Genomic DNA, 17,581 nt, shown 5'->3' with positions numbered 1-17,581 from the left:
TTAGCCACCTCATGGGATGTGCCTGCTAGTACTCAGGAAGAATGTCATGTCCTTAGTTCCCCACTGAGCTCAGTGTTGGTAACAAGAGATGATACTGAAGATCAAAGAGACAAAAAAAAAAAAAAAAAAAAAAAAAAAAAAAAGAATGCTGTCAATGAGTCTCCTGCTAATCTTTTGACCGCAGGGCAGCCTAGGAGTCTGTTGCGTGGCTGTGCTCCTGTAGGCACCGAGACCTAGAGACAGGTCTATAAGACACCTACAGGCACATACCAAGTTTTTTTTTCACTCTTGATCAAACACTGACTAGTTGTTTACTGTTGTGTATACACACGTGTGTAAGCACCTTTCCCACTGAGCCATCTCTGTGTACAGCAAACTCCACTCACATTAACACGGAGACTTGTCTAACGGGGAGGGACAAGGCCTGTTGGGGACATGGCCCTGCCTACTTGCTTTCCCAGCTTTGGGAGACTAACTACCCTCAGGAGGACGGGATCTGGCCTTTTCTTATTCTTCTCAGTTCAGGAGGCTGCTTACTCACTTTAAAAGATTACTATGATAAATAAAAACAACAAACACTTTTGAAATTTTTATTTGGTGTTAACTCCACAAGAAAACAAAACAAAACAAAAAATCAGTTATTCTGGTGTACGTGAAATCAGAACAATACAATCACGGAAAAAAAAAATCAGCCCAAGAATGGAGCTGATACCTCAGTGCTACGGATATGCAACGCGCTTCATACCACAGTGCGTTTCAGCGTTTGCCAACTTTTTTTAATGCTTTTTTGTGATCATCCATTCACGAAACTAAAACCACACTTTAATTCTGTGCCAAAGCCTCTGAGCATTAGCCACGTAACTACAAAAAGAAATCAAATACAGAATCTAGTTATCCCTTTGCCTTTGATGACCCACCGTGTCCCCTGTGGGGGGCCTCTCCCCACAGCTGAGGAGGTAGGTGTCTTTGCCACCTGGAGCCTTTTCCAGGTGATGAACATTGGCTGTCCAGGTTACCCAAGCTCAAGGCTGAGTATGAAATCCATTTGGTCATAGCAACAATTTCTAGAGTAATCGTGATGGCATTGATTTTAGGAATTTACAACTTCCAATCCTTTTTGCCTTTGCTGATAGGTTATATTTCAGTGCAGATGTTAATCAAATTTTAGGAAGCTCCAGAAGAAAAAAAATACATAAAACTTATCTGATACCTGTAAATAAATAAGAGCAACATGAAACCTTCCACATGCACACACGCACACACGCGCCACTGTAAAGTATCATAAGATGTGCTGTATGAAAACAAACCTTTAAGGTGGCAAGATGCCCCAGCCAGCAAGCCAGGCTCCTGGGATAAGGGTACACAGAACTACAGTGCCTGCACAGTCCGCTGTTTCCTGTGTTCCCGAGAAACAGGCAACAAACCCAAGTGCTACCAGCAAGGCCTGAGGGGCAGCTCCACTCCCAGCCAAGAAGCCACACACATGTCCAGTGCTGCCCCACTTACTGGTGAGGCCAGTTCAACTACTTCAGACCTCTCAGCCACTCCTGATGTTCTGGACATGCTGAATCCATGTCACAGACAAGGTGTTAAAAAACAACAAGTTGGTTAAAAGAGAAAATAATTTTAGATGTTTAGGTTTTGCACAATTGGCCCTACTAGCACCTGTGGCAGTGCTGCGGGAGCGATCCAAGGTGATCAGCACGCTTAGATGCAACTGTGTGAGGCCTGCTGCCTGCCTAATTCACCAAGCCACACAAGGTGATGATCAGAATAGCAATCACACAGGTATGTGGGAAATTCGTCTACCCACCCCAGCCCGCCACAAGCAGAACTTTCCCAGAACATTCTCTCAAACACAAAATGAGATACAAGCTACACTACATCACGGCCACAGGAGCAGCTAGCTATAGCAGCCAAGGTAAGAAGTAGCCCCACTGCATGCCAAATGTTTTTAAGTTCACTTGGAGACTTAAGTTCAGTGTAGTCGTAGTCAACAGATAACAATTTGCATGTAAGGTCCTCAACTCTGCACTGGAGAAGCAGCTCAGAGAACCCCACTGCTCCTGCTATGGACACACTGCAGCAGCAGAACTCACCCATTCACTACCCCATGCCTCAAATCCTTGGCTTCTTCAGCTAACAAAGTCATAAGCCACAGTAACTCCCATGGTACTTTAGGGGAATCCTAAGAGAATGCACAGTATTCTGTAAGTCTCTAAAGCACACCCTTGTGTTCCTACAGCAATGTCCATGAGATCTTCTGAGTGAGCCTGCAGATGAGTCACCATGCTTCCCTCCTCCTTCAGCAAGGCCCTGACCCACTGCAGGGGAGGACTGATCTCCTGGCTCAGAGAACAGAGCTAGAGTCTCTGGACGGTGGCGGTTGTCGCCACGGTGCTGACAAGGTGATGATGGCGACACAGCCGCCAGAGGGAGGCCTGCAGCTGCGATGCAGAAGCGGGACGCACTAGGACAAGCACATGCACACCCATTCCTCACTGGACAGCACAGTCTAATCTACTTCAGAGAGCAAGAACTTAACAGCTTGGAAACAAATCTTCAACAGGACAGCCGTCCTCAACGCTAAAATAAGCAAGAAGAGAAAGATAATCACTGATGTGGATCAGTTAATCGAAGAAGAAACCTAGGTTGCTGTTTTAGACTAACAGGCCCATCACAGCATTTTCAATGACTGGCACTACACTGCAGGGTCAGAGGTGTGTTCTGGAGAAGAGCTCCTCTCTGCTGGGCCCCACCCACTCTCCGCTGGCTTCGGAGCCTGTGTCGCCTGCGTCAGAGCTAGCACTGGAGCACATCTTCCTGTGGAGGCCATTGGGTTTTGTCTCAGAGCCTCTCTCTCCTGTGCATCTTGCTTCATAAACAGAAGACACCTACAATTCAAGAAACAATTTTCAATACATCAAAAATCAGACAATCCCCCCCCCCCCCAAGGCTGATTCTACTCATAGGCAGAGATGAAGTAGCCATCACTGATATCACTACAGAAAGCAATCACTTTAGAAAGCTACAAAAACGTAAAGTCACAGTTTCAGAGGGAACCGCTTCTTCTTTGCCCTTGAAGGGTCCAATCCTAATTCTGCACATCTGGAGTCACAAGAATCTACGTGGCCAAACTAGGGTAGGACAAAGGAACTCCTTAACTCTCAACAAGTCTTTTGAGTACCTGGTTCAGGATAGCCCATGAAGCTTTGCACAGGCTCCCCTGGATAAACAGACATCATCATGGTCAGGGGCTCACAGTTCCAGCAGACAAACCAAAGGACAGTAGATATGAGGATACTGGTTAAGGGGCACTCTGAACAGGAGTGGAGTGCTCCAGAAGGTGGCACTCCTGAGCAAAGGCTGGTGCTCTGCACAGCAGCGTCAGCATCACCAGGTGTGGTAAGGTATCTATCTTCCTTGTGTTTATAGGAAGGCTGGAATCTGGAGCCCCAAATATACTAGATGGCAATGGTAACCTTCCACCAGTTACACCAACTGACAATATTCCCCAGTCCATCACAATATCCACAATTAGCATCGCCCCTGTTTGAGTTCCAGGTGGAAACACAGAAAAGCTATGTGAGAGCAAAGCACACAAGGCTTCCAGGCATGAAGGGTCTGAATTTCTTCCAAGTTGCGTGGCTCCTACAGCCAGATGGTTGGGGTACACAGCCCTATGCTCCATCTCCTGATACCTCCATTTTGTACTCTGCAAATGGATGAGTATGCCAAGAATACTTCGTGCACCGTGGTGTTTTTAGGTCACTGTCTGGCAGAATGTCAATAATTGTCCAGGACAAGCAGAAGCAAGGACAGGAAAGGCTGTGGCTGCTGTTGAGGAGCGGTGGTCTGAACCACGTGGAAAGGACAGTGTGGTTAAAGAAATGGATGAAAGGTGGAGGTGAGATACAGTAACAGGCTGGCAGACACTGGGTAGAGGTGAGAGGAAGAGACAAGTGAAGAGACACTGAGGGTGGGAGGCTATGGGGAGGCCTCTACATGTGGCCTTAGACGTAGTAACACAGGCTAATAAGTCAGTGGGGTTAGCACTATATGGTGCTTTGAAAAATTCTTACAGAGCTTGAGCTAACATGGATAAAATAGGTTTCCTTCAATTCACTGGTCTTAACTTGCCTAACAGTGGAAGGCTTGAGACTGGGCCAAAAGTGGGTCAAGGTTTAAATGTGCCTTTACGGAGCTCACAGGCATGTTGGGGAGACAGAAGCGTCTGGGATGGTAAAACTCCATCCAGAGAGTGCACAAGGACACAGAAAGGGCAGGGTCTGCCCCACAGTTGGAAAAGTGCACTGAAAAAGAAAAAAAAGAAAAAGATGCTGCCCCAGGACTGAACAAGAAACAACAGGCTTGGTAGAGCATTTAAAACCCCTTGTCCCAGCAGTGCAGTGCCAGTGGGGGGACATTAGGGCTGTTCATCAAAGTCTGGCAAATGGTTGGGAGCTGCAGGTAGGGGTGAGGCAGATCCAAAGAAAGGGCCAAGAGGAGAAAGGCAACACCCAGGATCTGGGGAACATGGCCAGGGGTGGGTCACAGGACCCTCAGTTTGTGACTAGAATGGTAGGGGAGGACAGTCCACTTACCCTATTAAAATCTAACAGACGCTCTTCATGACTGGGTGTCTCTTTAGCATCTGGATATTCTTCTATACCATTCTCTCCCTTGGCATTTGTATAACATTCTTAATCATTTTGAATGGAGAAGGGAAAAGAGGGAAAGGGGGAAATTCAATTAAGACAGTTGAAACACACACCCTTGTTTTACCTCACTGAAAAGCTAGGCCTCCCGCCCTCTGGAGATTTAGGTTGTCATTGAAAGCACAGCCTGTCTGGAGTGTGAGAAAACACAACTGAGAACCACAAGTATGTAATGAATAATAAAGAACCAGGCCAGCATAAGCATATTGTACTGTACAACACTGTCTCAACAATTCAACAAATATATACACAGAATCTATGATGTAATGGTCCTAGGACATAGGGGAAAAGACCAGTGAGACCCATGCTCTTGAGAATGAGGGTCAATGTAGCACAGATATGCTCATGGAACAGGAGCAGAGGTTCCAGACAGGCAGCCCAATGAGAAAGCAAAGCAGGTCACCAGCTGGCCTGTTCTAACTCAACACCATGCCTCCAGTCTGTTAGCACCTTTGCGCATGGAGGCTCATGGTCCAGTTAGCCAAGACTCACAGAATGAAAAGGCAATGTAGCCTGGAGTTAGAGAAATCTAATCCAGAAGCAGCTTCACCTGTGCTTTGCCTATGCACTATATTATTTAGCCACCTAAGGAAGTTGGAGAAACCTAGGCTTCAGGAGACTGTCCTTCTGAAGTTTCCAGGTGATTTCTGAGCACTGCATCTCCTGTGTTGAACCTAGTCTTTTTTTAAATAGAATCATTTATTTGATTTATTAATTTCATTTATGTGTGTACATTGTCGCTGTCTTCAGACACACAAGAAGAGGTGTCAGATCCCATTATAGATGCTTGTGAGCCACCATGTGGTTGCTGGGAACTGAACTCAGGACCTTTGGAAGAACAGTCAGTGCTCTTAACCGCTGAGCCATCTCTCCAGCCCTGAACCTTAGTTTAGCCTAGCCTAGCCTCTTGTCTGTCTACTGACCCATGAAGAAGATAACTGTGATGGAGTTACAATGAAGGATGAAGACTTCAACAAACCTAGTTTAGACCTGGCTCATACAAGAGGTCAGACATGCTGATTCCTTAGTATCCCTGCTTGATAGGGTTATTCCACAGGTGTCAAATGATGTTATAGCTCCTGTGTGTCAGAGCCACAGAAAGCCAGCCTTACTGAGTGCTATACCCTAGGGAACTAAGTACAGACTTTGCTTGCCATGTGGATATTCTTCGTGACAGTCCTGGGCAGTACTTGAATAACTCTGGCTTGGAGTGACAAAGGCCACAGTAGACACAGGTTCTCCTTCTTATTTGTGACGACTCTGCAAACCACATACCCAATCTCTTTACAACAGAAGCAACATCCTCCTCCTCAAAGAGGTGCTGTGTGAGAAGTGAATGGGTATAGCAACATCTTCTATAGCCACCAACCTGGAAAAGGTTTTAGGTGGCTTGGAGGCCAGTGAGCTCTGGTGGAGGGGGCCTCAATTCACCCTATTCATTCCATACACACATAGCTAGACAAGAAGACAGACTGCAGAAGGGAAGATAGCTCTCTCCTGATCCATCTTCATACATCCATGCAGGGGTCTGGCTAGGAATCACACTGAGCACATCCCACGTTCTTGTTACTGCTCCTAGTGACAGCTAATTTATGTGGGTTACAGCTATAGGTACCTTGCTGGCTGAAGAGGCATCTTTATTCCTCACAATCATCCCAATAAGCATGGCTTCCTTTTACAAATACAGAGAACAGAGCAGAGAAGTCCAGCAGTTATGCAGAGGCACAAGGCTTCAGCTCAGCCTTGCTCCCCCACTAGTTGGTCTATGCTGCTCCCCAAAGGACTCACTCCACACAGCCTGAATAATGCATGTCAATAGCAACTGAGCCTCCAATGCACTGGAGAAAGCTACCAAGCCCTCTGTAGCCTCTACCCTAGCACACCCCTGTACCCTGCTAGTTATTCTCTGCCCCACACTGCTCCAATCCCAGCTGCTCTGTACCCTACCTCCAGCCCCACTGAGAAGACACATCCGGGACAAGCAGCCAGTTTCTCTAGATATTCCCAGAGCAGAATTTTGATCAGAGACACATACACAAAGAAGTGCCTAGGGCAGGTTTCTTAGCAGGATACACCTTGTCTCTTCGTCAGACTCAACAAGGAGATAGTCTTTCTCCCTTGGCATGCTCAGAGTTCTAGTTAGCCAGTGTCCAGAGTAGCACATGTTGATTACTAACCATTTCAATACTAGGAGCTTCAGGAATGCCTAGTCCTTTCAAGGGGGTGAGTAGCTAGTTATCCTTTTGCTTAACCTCCATGTGAGGCAACAGAAAGAGTACTTCACACTGTTGCTGTAAGGGAGTTTCACAGGATTAGTCATAGCTGTCACTCAGAAGATTGGCTACCATTCCTTCTCCACCAAACTTTCCTATGCGACATTTCACATACACATACAAAAAAGCATTATATCCATTCACTGGCACCTGCCAACAGACTGGATATCCAAAATGCAGAGCTGAGAGTTAGAACTGGGCTCCTACTAAGGAATGACAAAGTGAACCAAACTGATGCAGTGCTTCTAAAATCATCCCCAAGGAAGCAGCTTCTTTATTACTTGGTGAAACATCCCTCCCTCTTCTCCATCTTTATGGATAGGAGTTTCTGAGGCACAGCTATGGGGATTTATTTCTGACTTGTACGGTTAGATACACCTGTCTTAAGTTCATCCAGCTCAGATGAATCACTCAGGAGGTTGGGTCTATGCTCCTATGGCCCTGGCATCTTTCTCGTCAAGACAGAGCCGCCCTCACTAATCTTAGAACAGTGGTTCTCGACCTCTCTAACACTGCGACTCTTTGGTTCCTCATGCTGTGGTGACCCCAACCATAAAATGATCTTATAGTACTCTCTAACTCAGACTGAGAACCACTGCTCTAGAGCCCAACTCCCTCCTGCTGCTCACACTGCAGTCTCAGGGCAGGGTTGCCCACTACAGAGTCTCTCATCCTGTTCCTATTTCCCAACCCCCAACTAAAATTGTCTCTGTTGTTGCTACAAGTGTTCCAGTGCACATCTGACCTGAACGCCCTTCAAACAAGTCCTTTTCATAGCCACCCCTTGATGCATACCAAACTGGAGCCAGAAACCAAGTTCTCATACTTGTAGGCTCATTCCCATCAGACTTTCTGCCTCATCTTCAAATTAGCTGAGCCCAATGGGATTTGGTTCTTTCAACCTGCCTCACACCCTGTGGCCTTCTTTGCACAAGGATGACCTGAGGACTTCCTTCTCTTTGGTCAAGATGGTTATACTTATTTCAAAGGCCCATACTACTTATGCTTCTAATGCATTTCCAAACCTTTCCATAGCCTATAGTTAGGTTTAAAAGCAGGTCGAGTTTTCAACGCCTAGGTATCCCTAGAGTCTAACAAAGTGCTGGCCATAGTAATTTTTTTGGTCTTTCCTGGACTGTATCCACACCTAAAGAACCTGCTGCTCTTGGCGAATTAGACATTTGAACAGAATGACAGTCTCCTTACCTTCACACTCTGCCGTGGGAAAGAGGGGAGAGTACAAAGCTTTTTCCCACCAGCTCTGCTTTTGTTGATCTCTTGTTACTTCTTGCACATCGGTGCTTAGTACAGGAAACTGTTTAGATGAAGCCAAACAGAGCATGTTTATAAACCTTCAGGACAGAAAACTTACCGAAACACTACATATCTAGTGACTTTAGGTTGTTGAGTTAAAAAAAAAAATCTAAAGTTTTTCGTTGTTCAGGATAAGGCAAAGGAAAAAGGCCTTACTGTAAATAAAGGAAACTTTCTTAAGAAATACTTTAACTCCAAGTGGAAAAATCTTGACAAAAATCTTATCTTAAAACAGCAGACAGGAAATTCTCCCAGACTACTGAAGTGCAACTGTGACCTCAGGCCTGAGTCTGAGGTGCTGTGGAGAAACAGGTCCCACCCTTCCAAGTAGAATGTTTAAGGCTGCTCAGACCCTGCTCTCCTTCCTAGACAGTGAGAACAGATTACCAGACAAGTTGACCAATATATCCTGGTTTGCTGATGGTGGCCCCCTTCTTCACTGGGCCTGAGAGACTGGCCACTAGCTCTCCAGGGCAAAGCCTGGGTTCTCTATTTCCATACCACCCCAGTCCCTAAGCTATGCTCTTGCCAGAATGCCTGTGGACTGTATATAAGTCCATGACATCATTTGTTCAAAACCCAAACGGTTAAGAGCTAAACACCATTTATCTTCTAAAACGGTTTTGTTGTGGTTTGAACTGTAAATTATTGTATGGGTCTAAAATTGCATCATCTAGTAAGTTTTAAAGAATTGGATGAGAATATATTGGGCATTAAATGGGAAATATATTTTAAACCTTTATTTTCATTTAATATGACTTTTCAGAAATAGTTCCCAGTCTAGAACTGAAAGGAAACGGTACTGTCTGCCCAGAGTAGTCAGCTAACCTTCCTTATTCTCCGTATGGTTACTAACAACACAAGTGCTGCACAAGGACCTCTGAAGGCTGAGCTAAACGCACATGAAGCCACCAGTATAAAAGGTCTGCAGTAAAAGTGGGTACCAGGACCCAATACCAATGTGCAATATGTGAAAGTCTCTGGGACATGAGCCGGTACTACTTAGGGCAGCAAAGGAGAGGGGCCAGAGGTATTTCCATTATCCCATAGTTCTGAAGAGACAGGAGGCAGCAGGTTGCTGAGTTCTTATCTGTGTGGTTAGTTGTGCTACTTGGTATTTTTTAATCCCCTTGTGAAATGGAATAGACAGAGTCAATCAAGGACAGGTGTGGTGAGAGAAACAGGTTTGAGCAGGTAAGATACCACCCAGGAACTGGGTGCACACCGAGATTTGGTCAGATTGAGAGCCCTGGAAGCTAAAGCGCAAGACTGTTATCTGGATTATCTCTGCATCTCTAGGCAGAGTACTCACTCTACAAATGACAGAAACTGGCTCCCAGGATGTCTCTGATTCCAGAGCACATCAAGTCCTCTCTTCACCCTGCTGTGGCTCTTGCCTGAGTCTGCATTATTTGAGGAGTCTTTTCTGAATTCCCCATTTTGGTGACACTTCCTATGGCTAAGACTCACTATCTTCTCCAGCAGCCACCCATATCCACAAGCATGCACCATTTCATGACACCTTTCCACTCAGTTATTCCCAGATTTTGGGGAGCACAGCAAACTACACAACAGTTCACTCATCCGAGGCTGTTTCATGCTTTAACAATATGTAAAGAATACTAAGAGGGAGAGGCGAGAGAATCAGACTCGGGATCATTCCTTATTTACATAGTGAATTCAAGGCCAGCCAGAGAATAGACAGGACAGGACACAGAAACAGAAAGAACTGGGAAAAGGCAGAAGAGAGTTGTACCACCCACAGAAGCTGCTCCTGCCCAGACACACTCAGAAGGAGCTCCGGAGAAAGCCTGCCTGGCTCCTCACTAACAGAGCAAGCCGCTTCCAGCACTCTTCACTCGCTGTCATCGGGGCTCTTCCTTTCTTCAGATGCTTATATCCTCACAGCATTAGCCTAGCATGCTTGCTGTTTGCCTCAAGCCTGCAGGAAAACACAGGCTAGTAGCTAATAATTCCAGCACCTGCAACTGCACTGGACAGAGGGCACTCTAGACATGCAATGACCAGGACAATGAAAAGGGAGGGAAGGCACAAACTGCACCCAAAAAGACTGACCACAGACGTTTCAGCAATTCTTGGAAGTTCTTCAGAAGCTGGCAGTCAAGGATAATTCACACTCCCACTAAATAGTCTATTTCTGTTGAAAAGGAAGGTGCTAAGGTTTCCTTTCACCGGGGTTCAGTGGCCCTTCTCCACTGGTCACTCTTCATCACTGGGCCACAGTGGCAGAGAAAGTGTTTTGTGGACCTCTCTTAAAGAAATGCAGTATAGATAAGAGAATACCCAGAGAGACACGAAGGGCTGCTGCTGCTCTACTCCTGGAGGCAGAGAGCAGCCGAGCACTGTTTGGTCCTCACTGTGGGACAGGGTCAGTTTCTTTTTGAGGTCTAAGCATTCCTGGCTATCGGGTGAGAAAATCAGTCTCTGTGGCTGTCTGGTAGGACAACACTGACAAACTGGTACAGAAGGATGTGTGCCACAAGCCAGAATGACCTTTGCTACCTCTCCAACCTCCAGAGCTGCTGACCTTCACAGTGTAATATTCCTGGGGCAAAATGAACTTATCTTTTGAACACGACTGGATGGAGAGTCCTTAAAGATTGGGAATATCCCTTTTCACAGCCTTCAGGGCTCATTTCAACTGCTCCACCTACCACAGCACCCACAACTATACTGGCCCTGATGTCCTAAAAGATAAGGAACTGGTCAAGTAATCTGTGGTGAAACCGTATGTAGAACAGTATGAGAAATAAAAGGCAGGGGTGATTACAATAAAGGCCATTTCAGGGAAATATACCACGTAGAGAATACTTTTGGCAGGTTTACCACAACTAGTACATACGAGGGCTGGTAGGAAGAGCTATCACTGTGAGTATGCCCTCCGTATTCATATGAACAGCCCATTTCAGATAAGATTTACAAACAGGGCTTTTTGCCTAGACTGAACTTTTCACAGACAAGGATGGCACCCCATGCATTAAGGTTCTCCCTTTAGTGACAGGAACATAATAGGCATCCAAATCATGTCTGCCCAATCTGACTCAACTTTTAAGTAAGCCCTATTCTTTCCTATTCCAATTAAATGCTAATTCTAAGGAAGACCCTCCTTTTTCATTCTCTTGCACTGAAACAAAAGGCCTTTGGCTAAGTGGAGCCAGTCTTAGTAACTCCTCCTAACAGACCCGGGGATTACAATGGGTGGATAGACACAGCTCCTAGCCAGCCTGGTCCAAACTATTCCTTCAAGTCACTCTCAACTCTGTCTCAAGCCAGCCTATGAAGTGAGCTCCAACCTGCAGTGACACTGACAGCATGACAGCACCCATACTCTCACAATGTCCCCAAGGCTGCAGCAAGCTAGACCTCTCCAAAAAAAAAAAAAAACCAATTCTGAGAACACGGAAATACATCAACATACTAGAAAGCGAAGGAATATGGTAGTAGTAGGTAGAATCTTGCTTCTTTCCTCATTTTCTTTCTTCCCAATCTGGAACCAGGTGAAATACAAAGTACATAAAGGAACATTTAAGGAGGAAAATGGGGGCAACACAACACATAAAGGCTAACAACACTGTGGGGTTTTCCCTAACAGTTTAGATTTCAGGGATTCAATGGGGTTAAACTTGGCCTTTTATAGACCAAGGAGCATGCTAACTAGAGCAGCAACCCTCAAGCTCCTCTGAGGCTTTTGCAACCATCCAAAGGCAAGCAGTTGCACTTCGAGGTGCTCTGCCTCTGATGAGTCAGTGCAGTGTCCAGCTATAGAAGCCAATAGTCAAGTACTATCCTCCTCCCCCCCAAAAAAAGGCAAAAGGAAAGGAACTTATGAGACAGAAAATGCAATTACAAAAGAGGCCAAGAGTGCAGGTAAATTAGGAAAAGGGAGAAATTAATTCTGGTATGAGGTGGGATGAGAACTGAACAGGATTTAGGGAGGTATCAGTGAAGGTGGTAGATCTGAAGGCCTCACAGACTGGGTGGGAGCCAGTAGGCAGGGCAGTTGAGAGGAAGGACAACACATATCCATCTGCATCAGGTATTATGATTTGAGATTGCCTCTAGCACTGTTTACTGTTTAACCACTCCAACCTGCTTCTGGAAAAAAGCCAGGCACTGCTATATCAACTAATCAAATAAAGTGGGCAGGCAGCTCTGCTTTCTCCCGTGGAACAGCTTATTGCTGTGTCCGTTCTAGTGCAGCCAATTTAACTTCAAGGGACTTCCTAGAAACACTCAAGGGGAATGACGATTCCATGCACAAAACTGCTGACACTAACATCGCCTAGCAGTTCCACACAAAACTTCCCACCCAGAGCCCCTTCTTGCTGAGCACTGAGAAGACATTTCCCTTCACTTGGTCGTTTTACACACGAACCACAACACACTTCAGAGAACAGTGTCCAGATTCCATGTAAGGTATTTTATATGGAATACACAACTATAATAAAACTGATCACCATTCTTTACTCACAGCTACATTCTGGCTCCCTGACTCTGAAAGATAAAATGCTCATTACACACAGGCCGTATGTTTTATCCATACTGCACACATAAGACCTTCACATCCTGAGAGTCATTATGTCTTTTCCATGCAGAGTCAATTATTTACCTCCAATCTGTACACAGCAAATCCATTTTAAGTCCTTAAATCTAAACTAAGAATTTTAAGTTCTAAAAATTTTAAATTAATTTTCCAGCAATTCAGCCCCACTTTTTTCTGATAAGACTGCCTTATTATTAATTATTAATGATCAAATTCCTTATTCAATACTGACACATACCTTTTCCAACTGTCCTGAAGAAACTGGATTATCTTCACAAGCAGGGAACTGACAACCTGCTTTGCAACTGCAAAAATCATTCATTTCCTCTTCACACTGTGTCATTATTTTACAGTTTGCTGCTGAGCTTTCTAAATTTATTTCCAGAGATTCATTAAAGTTACATTCCAAACACTGATTTTGTTTTCCTACTGGAAGAATCCCAGTTGCCTCCTCCTGGGAATCCAGTGATGTCTGAGCACTCTTCTCCATTCCAGATTTTTTTAACCTGGGCAGGAACTTCCCAGACTCCAGCTCTAACTTTCCATAATAGTGACCTTCTTTTTCTGCATCTTCTTCTAAAGGTTTGAGATCTGCTTGTGGGTCTTCAAATACATCAACTTGAGAAGGAATAGAAATATTTGCTTCATCTTTTTCAGATTCGAATTCTGACTCACTTCCTCCTCCAGGGGATAGTTCAGATGCAGAAATTGGGCGAAAGTGAGTCCGAGGAGAGATTCGAATAGCCCTGTACTGTGTCCTGTCAACACCACATATTCTGGGGTGCAAAACCTCACTGTCAGAATCAGAGCAGAGGATTGATTTCGGCTTGAAACTAGGGCTAAAAGATGCAATCCCTTCTGGTTCGAATGAGCACTCTACATGGAGAACTTGTGAGAAGGGATTGCTTAGGTCAAAGGAAGAGAATGAGTATTCAAGCCCAGGATCTTCAACTTGAAAGTTACTGCAGGCTCCTAGCAAGTCTTCATGGAAGATAAAAGAAAACCCCTTATTTAATCCATTTTCCCCACTCTTCGGTATGTCATTCTGTTCAAATGACACAAAGGGCTTCCAGAGCTGCCTGTGACCAGGAGCAAAGCTGTTTCCAGGGGTCATAAAGACATCTGTACCAGCAATTGTCACCACATCAGAGGCTGCACACTGTAGCAAGCTCCCTTTAGTGTGACCAGGTGGTACAACTGCCCACTCCCCATCACTGTTGAACGTTTTGAGCTCTCCATAAACTCCTCCAAGAATGAATGTGTTCTCTTTATCTTGGGCTATATCCCAAGGTTTGGAGGGTGTGGTGTAATCGCCACCGTCCACCTTGGACAGCTCACTAGAGACAAATGCTCTTTTCTCCACGTTCTCCTTCTGTCCCTCCCAGAGATGATACTCTGATCTCTGCACAGCCCTACTAGGCTCCTGAAGGGCTTCTATCTTAGCCTCAGTGTCCAAACAGCAGCAGTAGTTATTTACATCTGTGGAAAACAATTCCTCCCCAGCTCTTTCTGTCTCTCCTGCAGCCATAGAACTATCTACCATCTTTGTCCAAATGTCTTTAATAACCCCTGAGCTGTACCCATCTCCATGTGGACTGCTTTCACCACATGCTTGTGTTGTTTCCAAGTTCTTGCTTTCTGCCTTTTGTTCTAGCTGAATACCACACACAGATTCTAGCTTAGATCTCTTTTTGAAAACTAAAGTAGGAATTTCTCCTAAAGTTCTACTGTTTTGCTGGCAAGTTTCATCCTGCAAAAAATCTAGAAGTTCTTCATCTACAAAATCTGACGAGACTCTGGGAACCACATAATTAATATCTTCTGCAGTAAACTGTGTCGATTCTTCAAACTGAATGTTTAACGCCTCGTTGTCCGAGCGTGCTTCTTCTGAATGGGACCATGGACTACAAGTTCTTGTTGAAAGATTAGAACAGTGTTCGTTTTCTTCAAAGGCACTATTTTTGGTCCATATTAGCAATCTAGACTGTGTTTTCCCTAGCATATTAGCACTAGAATCTGCATGCTCACTTCCCAAGTTGAGCGTTTCAAAAGAAAATGGTAAAACAGAATTACTGCATTGCACTTCAAATACTGAAAAACAAGAGTTTATACCAGATCCTTCATTAATATTGGAAAAGGGCTCTTGATTGCCAGCAAGCATATGTGAACTGAGTATCGTGCTGTCTAAGATAGGAGAGAGTCTAACTGGAGAGTCTCCTCCAAAACTCTCTCCATCAGCATCACCAGAACTAGATGAACAACACTCCCAAAACTGAGCCAGATTGCCAAGGTCTTGCAGGAAGAAGCCCTCAGCACCCACAGGGCTGGTAGAATCTGTCCATATTGCACGTTCCCCTTGCAACTCCATACCATCTAACACTATGCAACATTCTGCCTCAAAATCTGTATTCTCCTTGCTTTTTTGCCGAATCATATTCAAAATTCGACTTTCTCCTTGCATTGTTTCTGAGGCACCAGGATCCAACATGGATTGATCAATATCCACTTCATAGAAGTGTGTTAGTTCTGATAGATGAATATCATCCAAATATTTATTATCCTCTGGTAGAGAACATAATGAGGTCCCAGAGAGGTCAATATCCTCATTTATAACTGCAGGCATTTCTACAAAATGACCATCAATAAAAGTACCTGCTGCGAGGTATGTTCTATGGATATTACTGTTGCTGATACACAGACCATGCATAGAGTCAGACAAATCTTCCACTGCCTCTGCTGTCAGAGCACTTGTATCTTCCCTGTTTCGGTATGTGGTCTCTAGTTTGCTTTTTCTACTCAAAGGAACAAAATACTCAGCAATGGGCTCTGTGTACCACAGTGGCTCTTCCTTGTACTCTCTGTTGTTTCTGCTCTCCACAAACAGCTCTTTCACTGCAGTGTTCCCAGAGTCGCTCCTTCCTGTCTCCTTTGCTGGTCTTTTACCCCGCTTGCACAGCTGCCTGATGGACCCATTGCTGCTGCTGCTGCTGCTGCTGCCACTGCTGCTGCCTGCATGGACTCCTCTCTCTGCCTTCCCACAATGCTTCAGTGACTGCCTGCTTTGCCCATTCCGCCCTTTTTTGTTTCGAATTTCTCGTGCCTTGTGTCTGACTTTAACATACTTCATGGATGCCTTTAATTCTCCCTGATTACCACTTGAACTTGAACCTGCTTCACTAGAGCCAGATGACCATGAGCGAGGGCGCATTTTCCCTTCAGGTTTGTGTCGGATCTGCTTTCTGTACAAGGCAGGCTTTTCTTCAATAGTGCTGTGGCTCAGCTTGTTCTCCTCATGTCTGCTCCTGCTCTGGGCTTTCTCCTGCGTGAGGGTGGAGGCGGCACTGCTTCTTTCTCGGACGGCTTCGTTCTCACTATAGCAGTCCTTTGGAGAAGATGTGTCTGTGCTTGCTGGTGGGGCCGTGGATGACGATGAGGAGCTAGAGTAAGAACAGGGTTTGGACTTGTTCCACACGGTCATGATCTCTTGCAGGCAAACTGGTTTTTCAGAAAGTGGTGGAAATGCTTCATAGTACCTGCAAAACAGAGAAAGAGTTGGAAAGCAAGCCACATGTTATAGTCACCATCTACACAAAGACAGCAATGCGAACCTGAGAGGCAGCACTTCAGCTCAATCGTGTCAGCATTCACACCATCAAGAAAGCGATAATTTGAAAAGAATGACCAAACAGTAAACTGTGCTGTGCCTTAAAATCAGTCCCATACATCAAGCACTTCAGCACTGCTTGGACATGAGAGGCACTATGCAAATACGTAAGATTTGTCAACGCTTCAATGTCATTTAGGAAGAAATGACAAAAACAATGTAATAGGAAGAATGTACTGCACTACTAGGAAATGTCTGAACTTGAATCTCATCTTGGTCACAATGCTTGTGACATTAAACTCTGATATTTTAGTCTTTTTCCTCCCTATAAAATAGTGAGCATGTAAGAACCTCACAGTTGTGAATAGTGGAAATGACTCAGGAATACAGCTTGATAGCCATTTCCAAGTCAGAACCTGCTCTGCTGCTTACTTTCTAGGCACCCTTAGGCCATTATATAACCTTGCAGTGGCTCCAAGCAGGAGTAAAGGGCAAAAAATGAGTCAGACGATCATCTACTCCATCCTCATTCCTGCTACATCACTGGGGCAGCAGCACTGATGCAGGTGCTCAGGAAGGGTAGGGATCATTATATTCAGTTGTCATGAGTGCGGATGCTGGTACAATCAGAGACAAGAATCACAGTTGGGTTTAGTCGACACCGTGAGGGGTGAGACCTACACACATGCTATGCTCCAGGATGGAAGTCTGATTAGACCGTAATCCCCTGAACATGCTTAGAAGACCACAGAAAGAGACTTGCTAGAAAAAAAAATAGCAATTGTTGAAGATTTGAGAACAAACTAGATTTCCCCAAAGGATGTTTAAAACTATGCTTCCAGACACAACACCAAGGTCACACACTAAGTGGCAAAGGCTATGTTTACAAAGGTGTTGAATGTGTATTAAAGCTATATAGTACAATTATATAATCTTTTCTTTAAAAAATTAATTTTAGTCACACGTATGCGTAAGCGCATGTCACCTATATGTGAGATCAGCTAAGAAGGCCAGAAGACAACAATGGATTCCCTGGAGGAGTGACAGTGGTTGTGAGCTACTTGACATGGGTGCTAGGAACTGAACTTAGGTCCTCTGGAAGAGCATC

At 44.9% G+C, this 17,581-nt stretch overlaps 1 protein-coding gene across 6 annotated transcripts in view; it reads right to left on the bottom strand.

The window, feature by feature from the left end:
* Positions 1 to 576: 576 nt before the first annotated feature.
* Positions 577 to 17,581, bottom strand: part of KIAA0232 — a 56,578-nt gene continuing 39,573 nt past the window's right edge. For 3 of the 6 annotated variants that reach the window (XM_080928461.1, XM_080928462.1, XM_080928465.1), the window contains 5 exons: positions 13,108 to 16,402; positions 11,745 to 11,813; positions 8,198 to 8,306; positions 4,605 to 4,702; positions 577 to 2,894 (listed from right to left, as the gene is read on the bottom strand). In XM_080928461.1, coding sequence (XP_080784587.1) covers positions 2,715 to 2,894; positions 4,605 to 4,702; positions 8,198 to 8,306; positions 11,745 to 11,813; positions 13,108 to 16,402 — 3,751 coding nt within the window. In that variant the 3' untranslated portion in view covers positions 577 to 2,714. The remainder of the gene's footprint in view (positions 2,895 to 4,604; positions 4,703 to 8,197; positions 8,307 to 11,744; positions 11,814 to 13,107; positions 16,403 to 17,581) is intronic. The other 3 variants (XM_080928463.1, XM_080928464.1, XM_080928466.1) reach the window with 3 other exon arrangements.

The sequence above is a fragment of the Micromys minutus genome, assembly GCF_963924665.1.
Source record: "Micromys minutus genome assembly, chromosome: 1".
In the NCBI taxonomy this organism is placed as follows: Eukaryota; Metazoa; Chordata; class Mammalia; order Rodentia; family Muridae; genus Micromys; species Micromys minutus.
The sequence above is the reverse complement of the archived record's forward strand: the minus strand, read 5'-3'. Positions and strand labels throughout refer to the sequence as shown.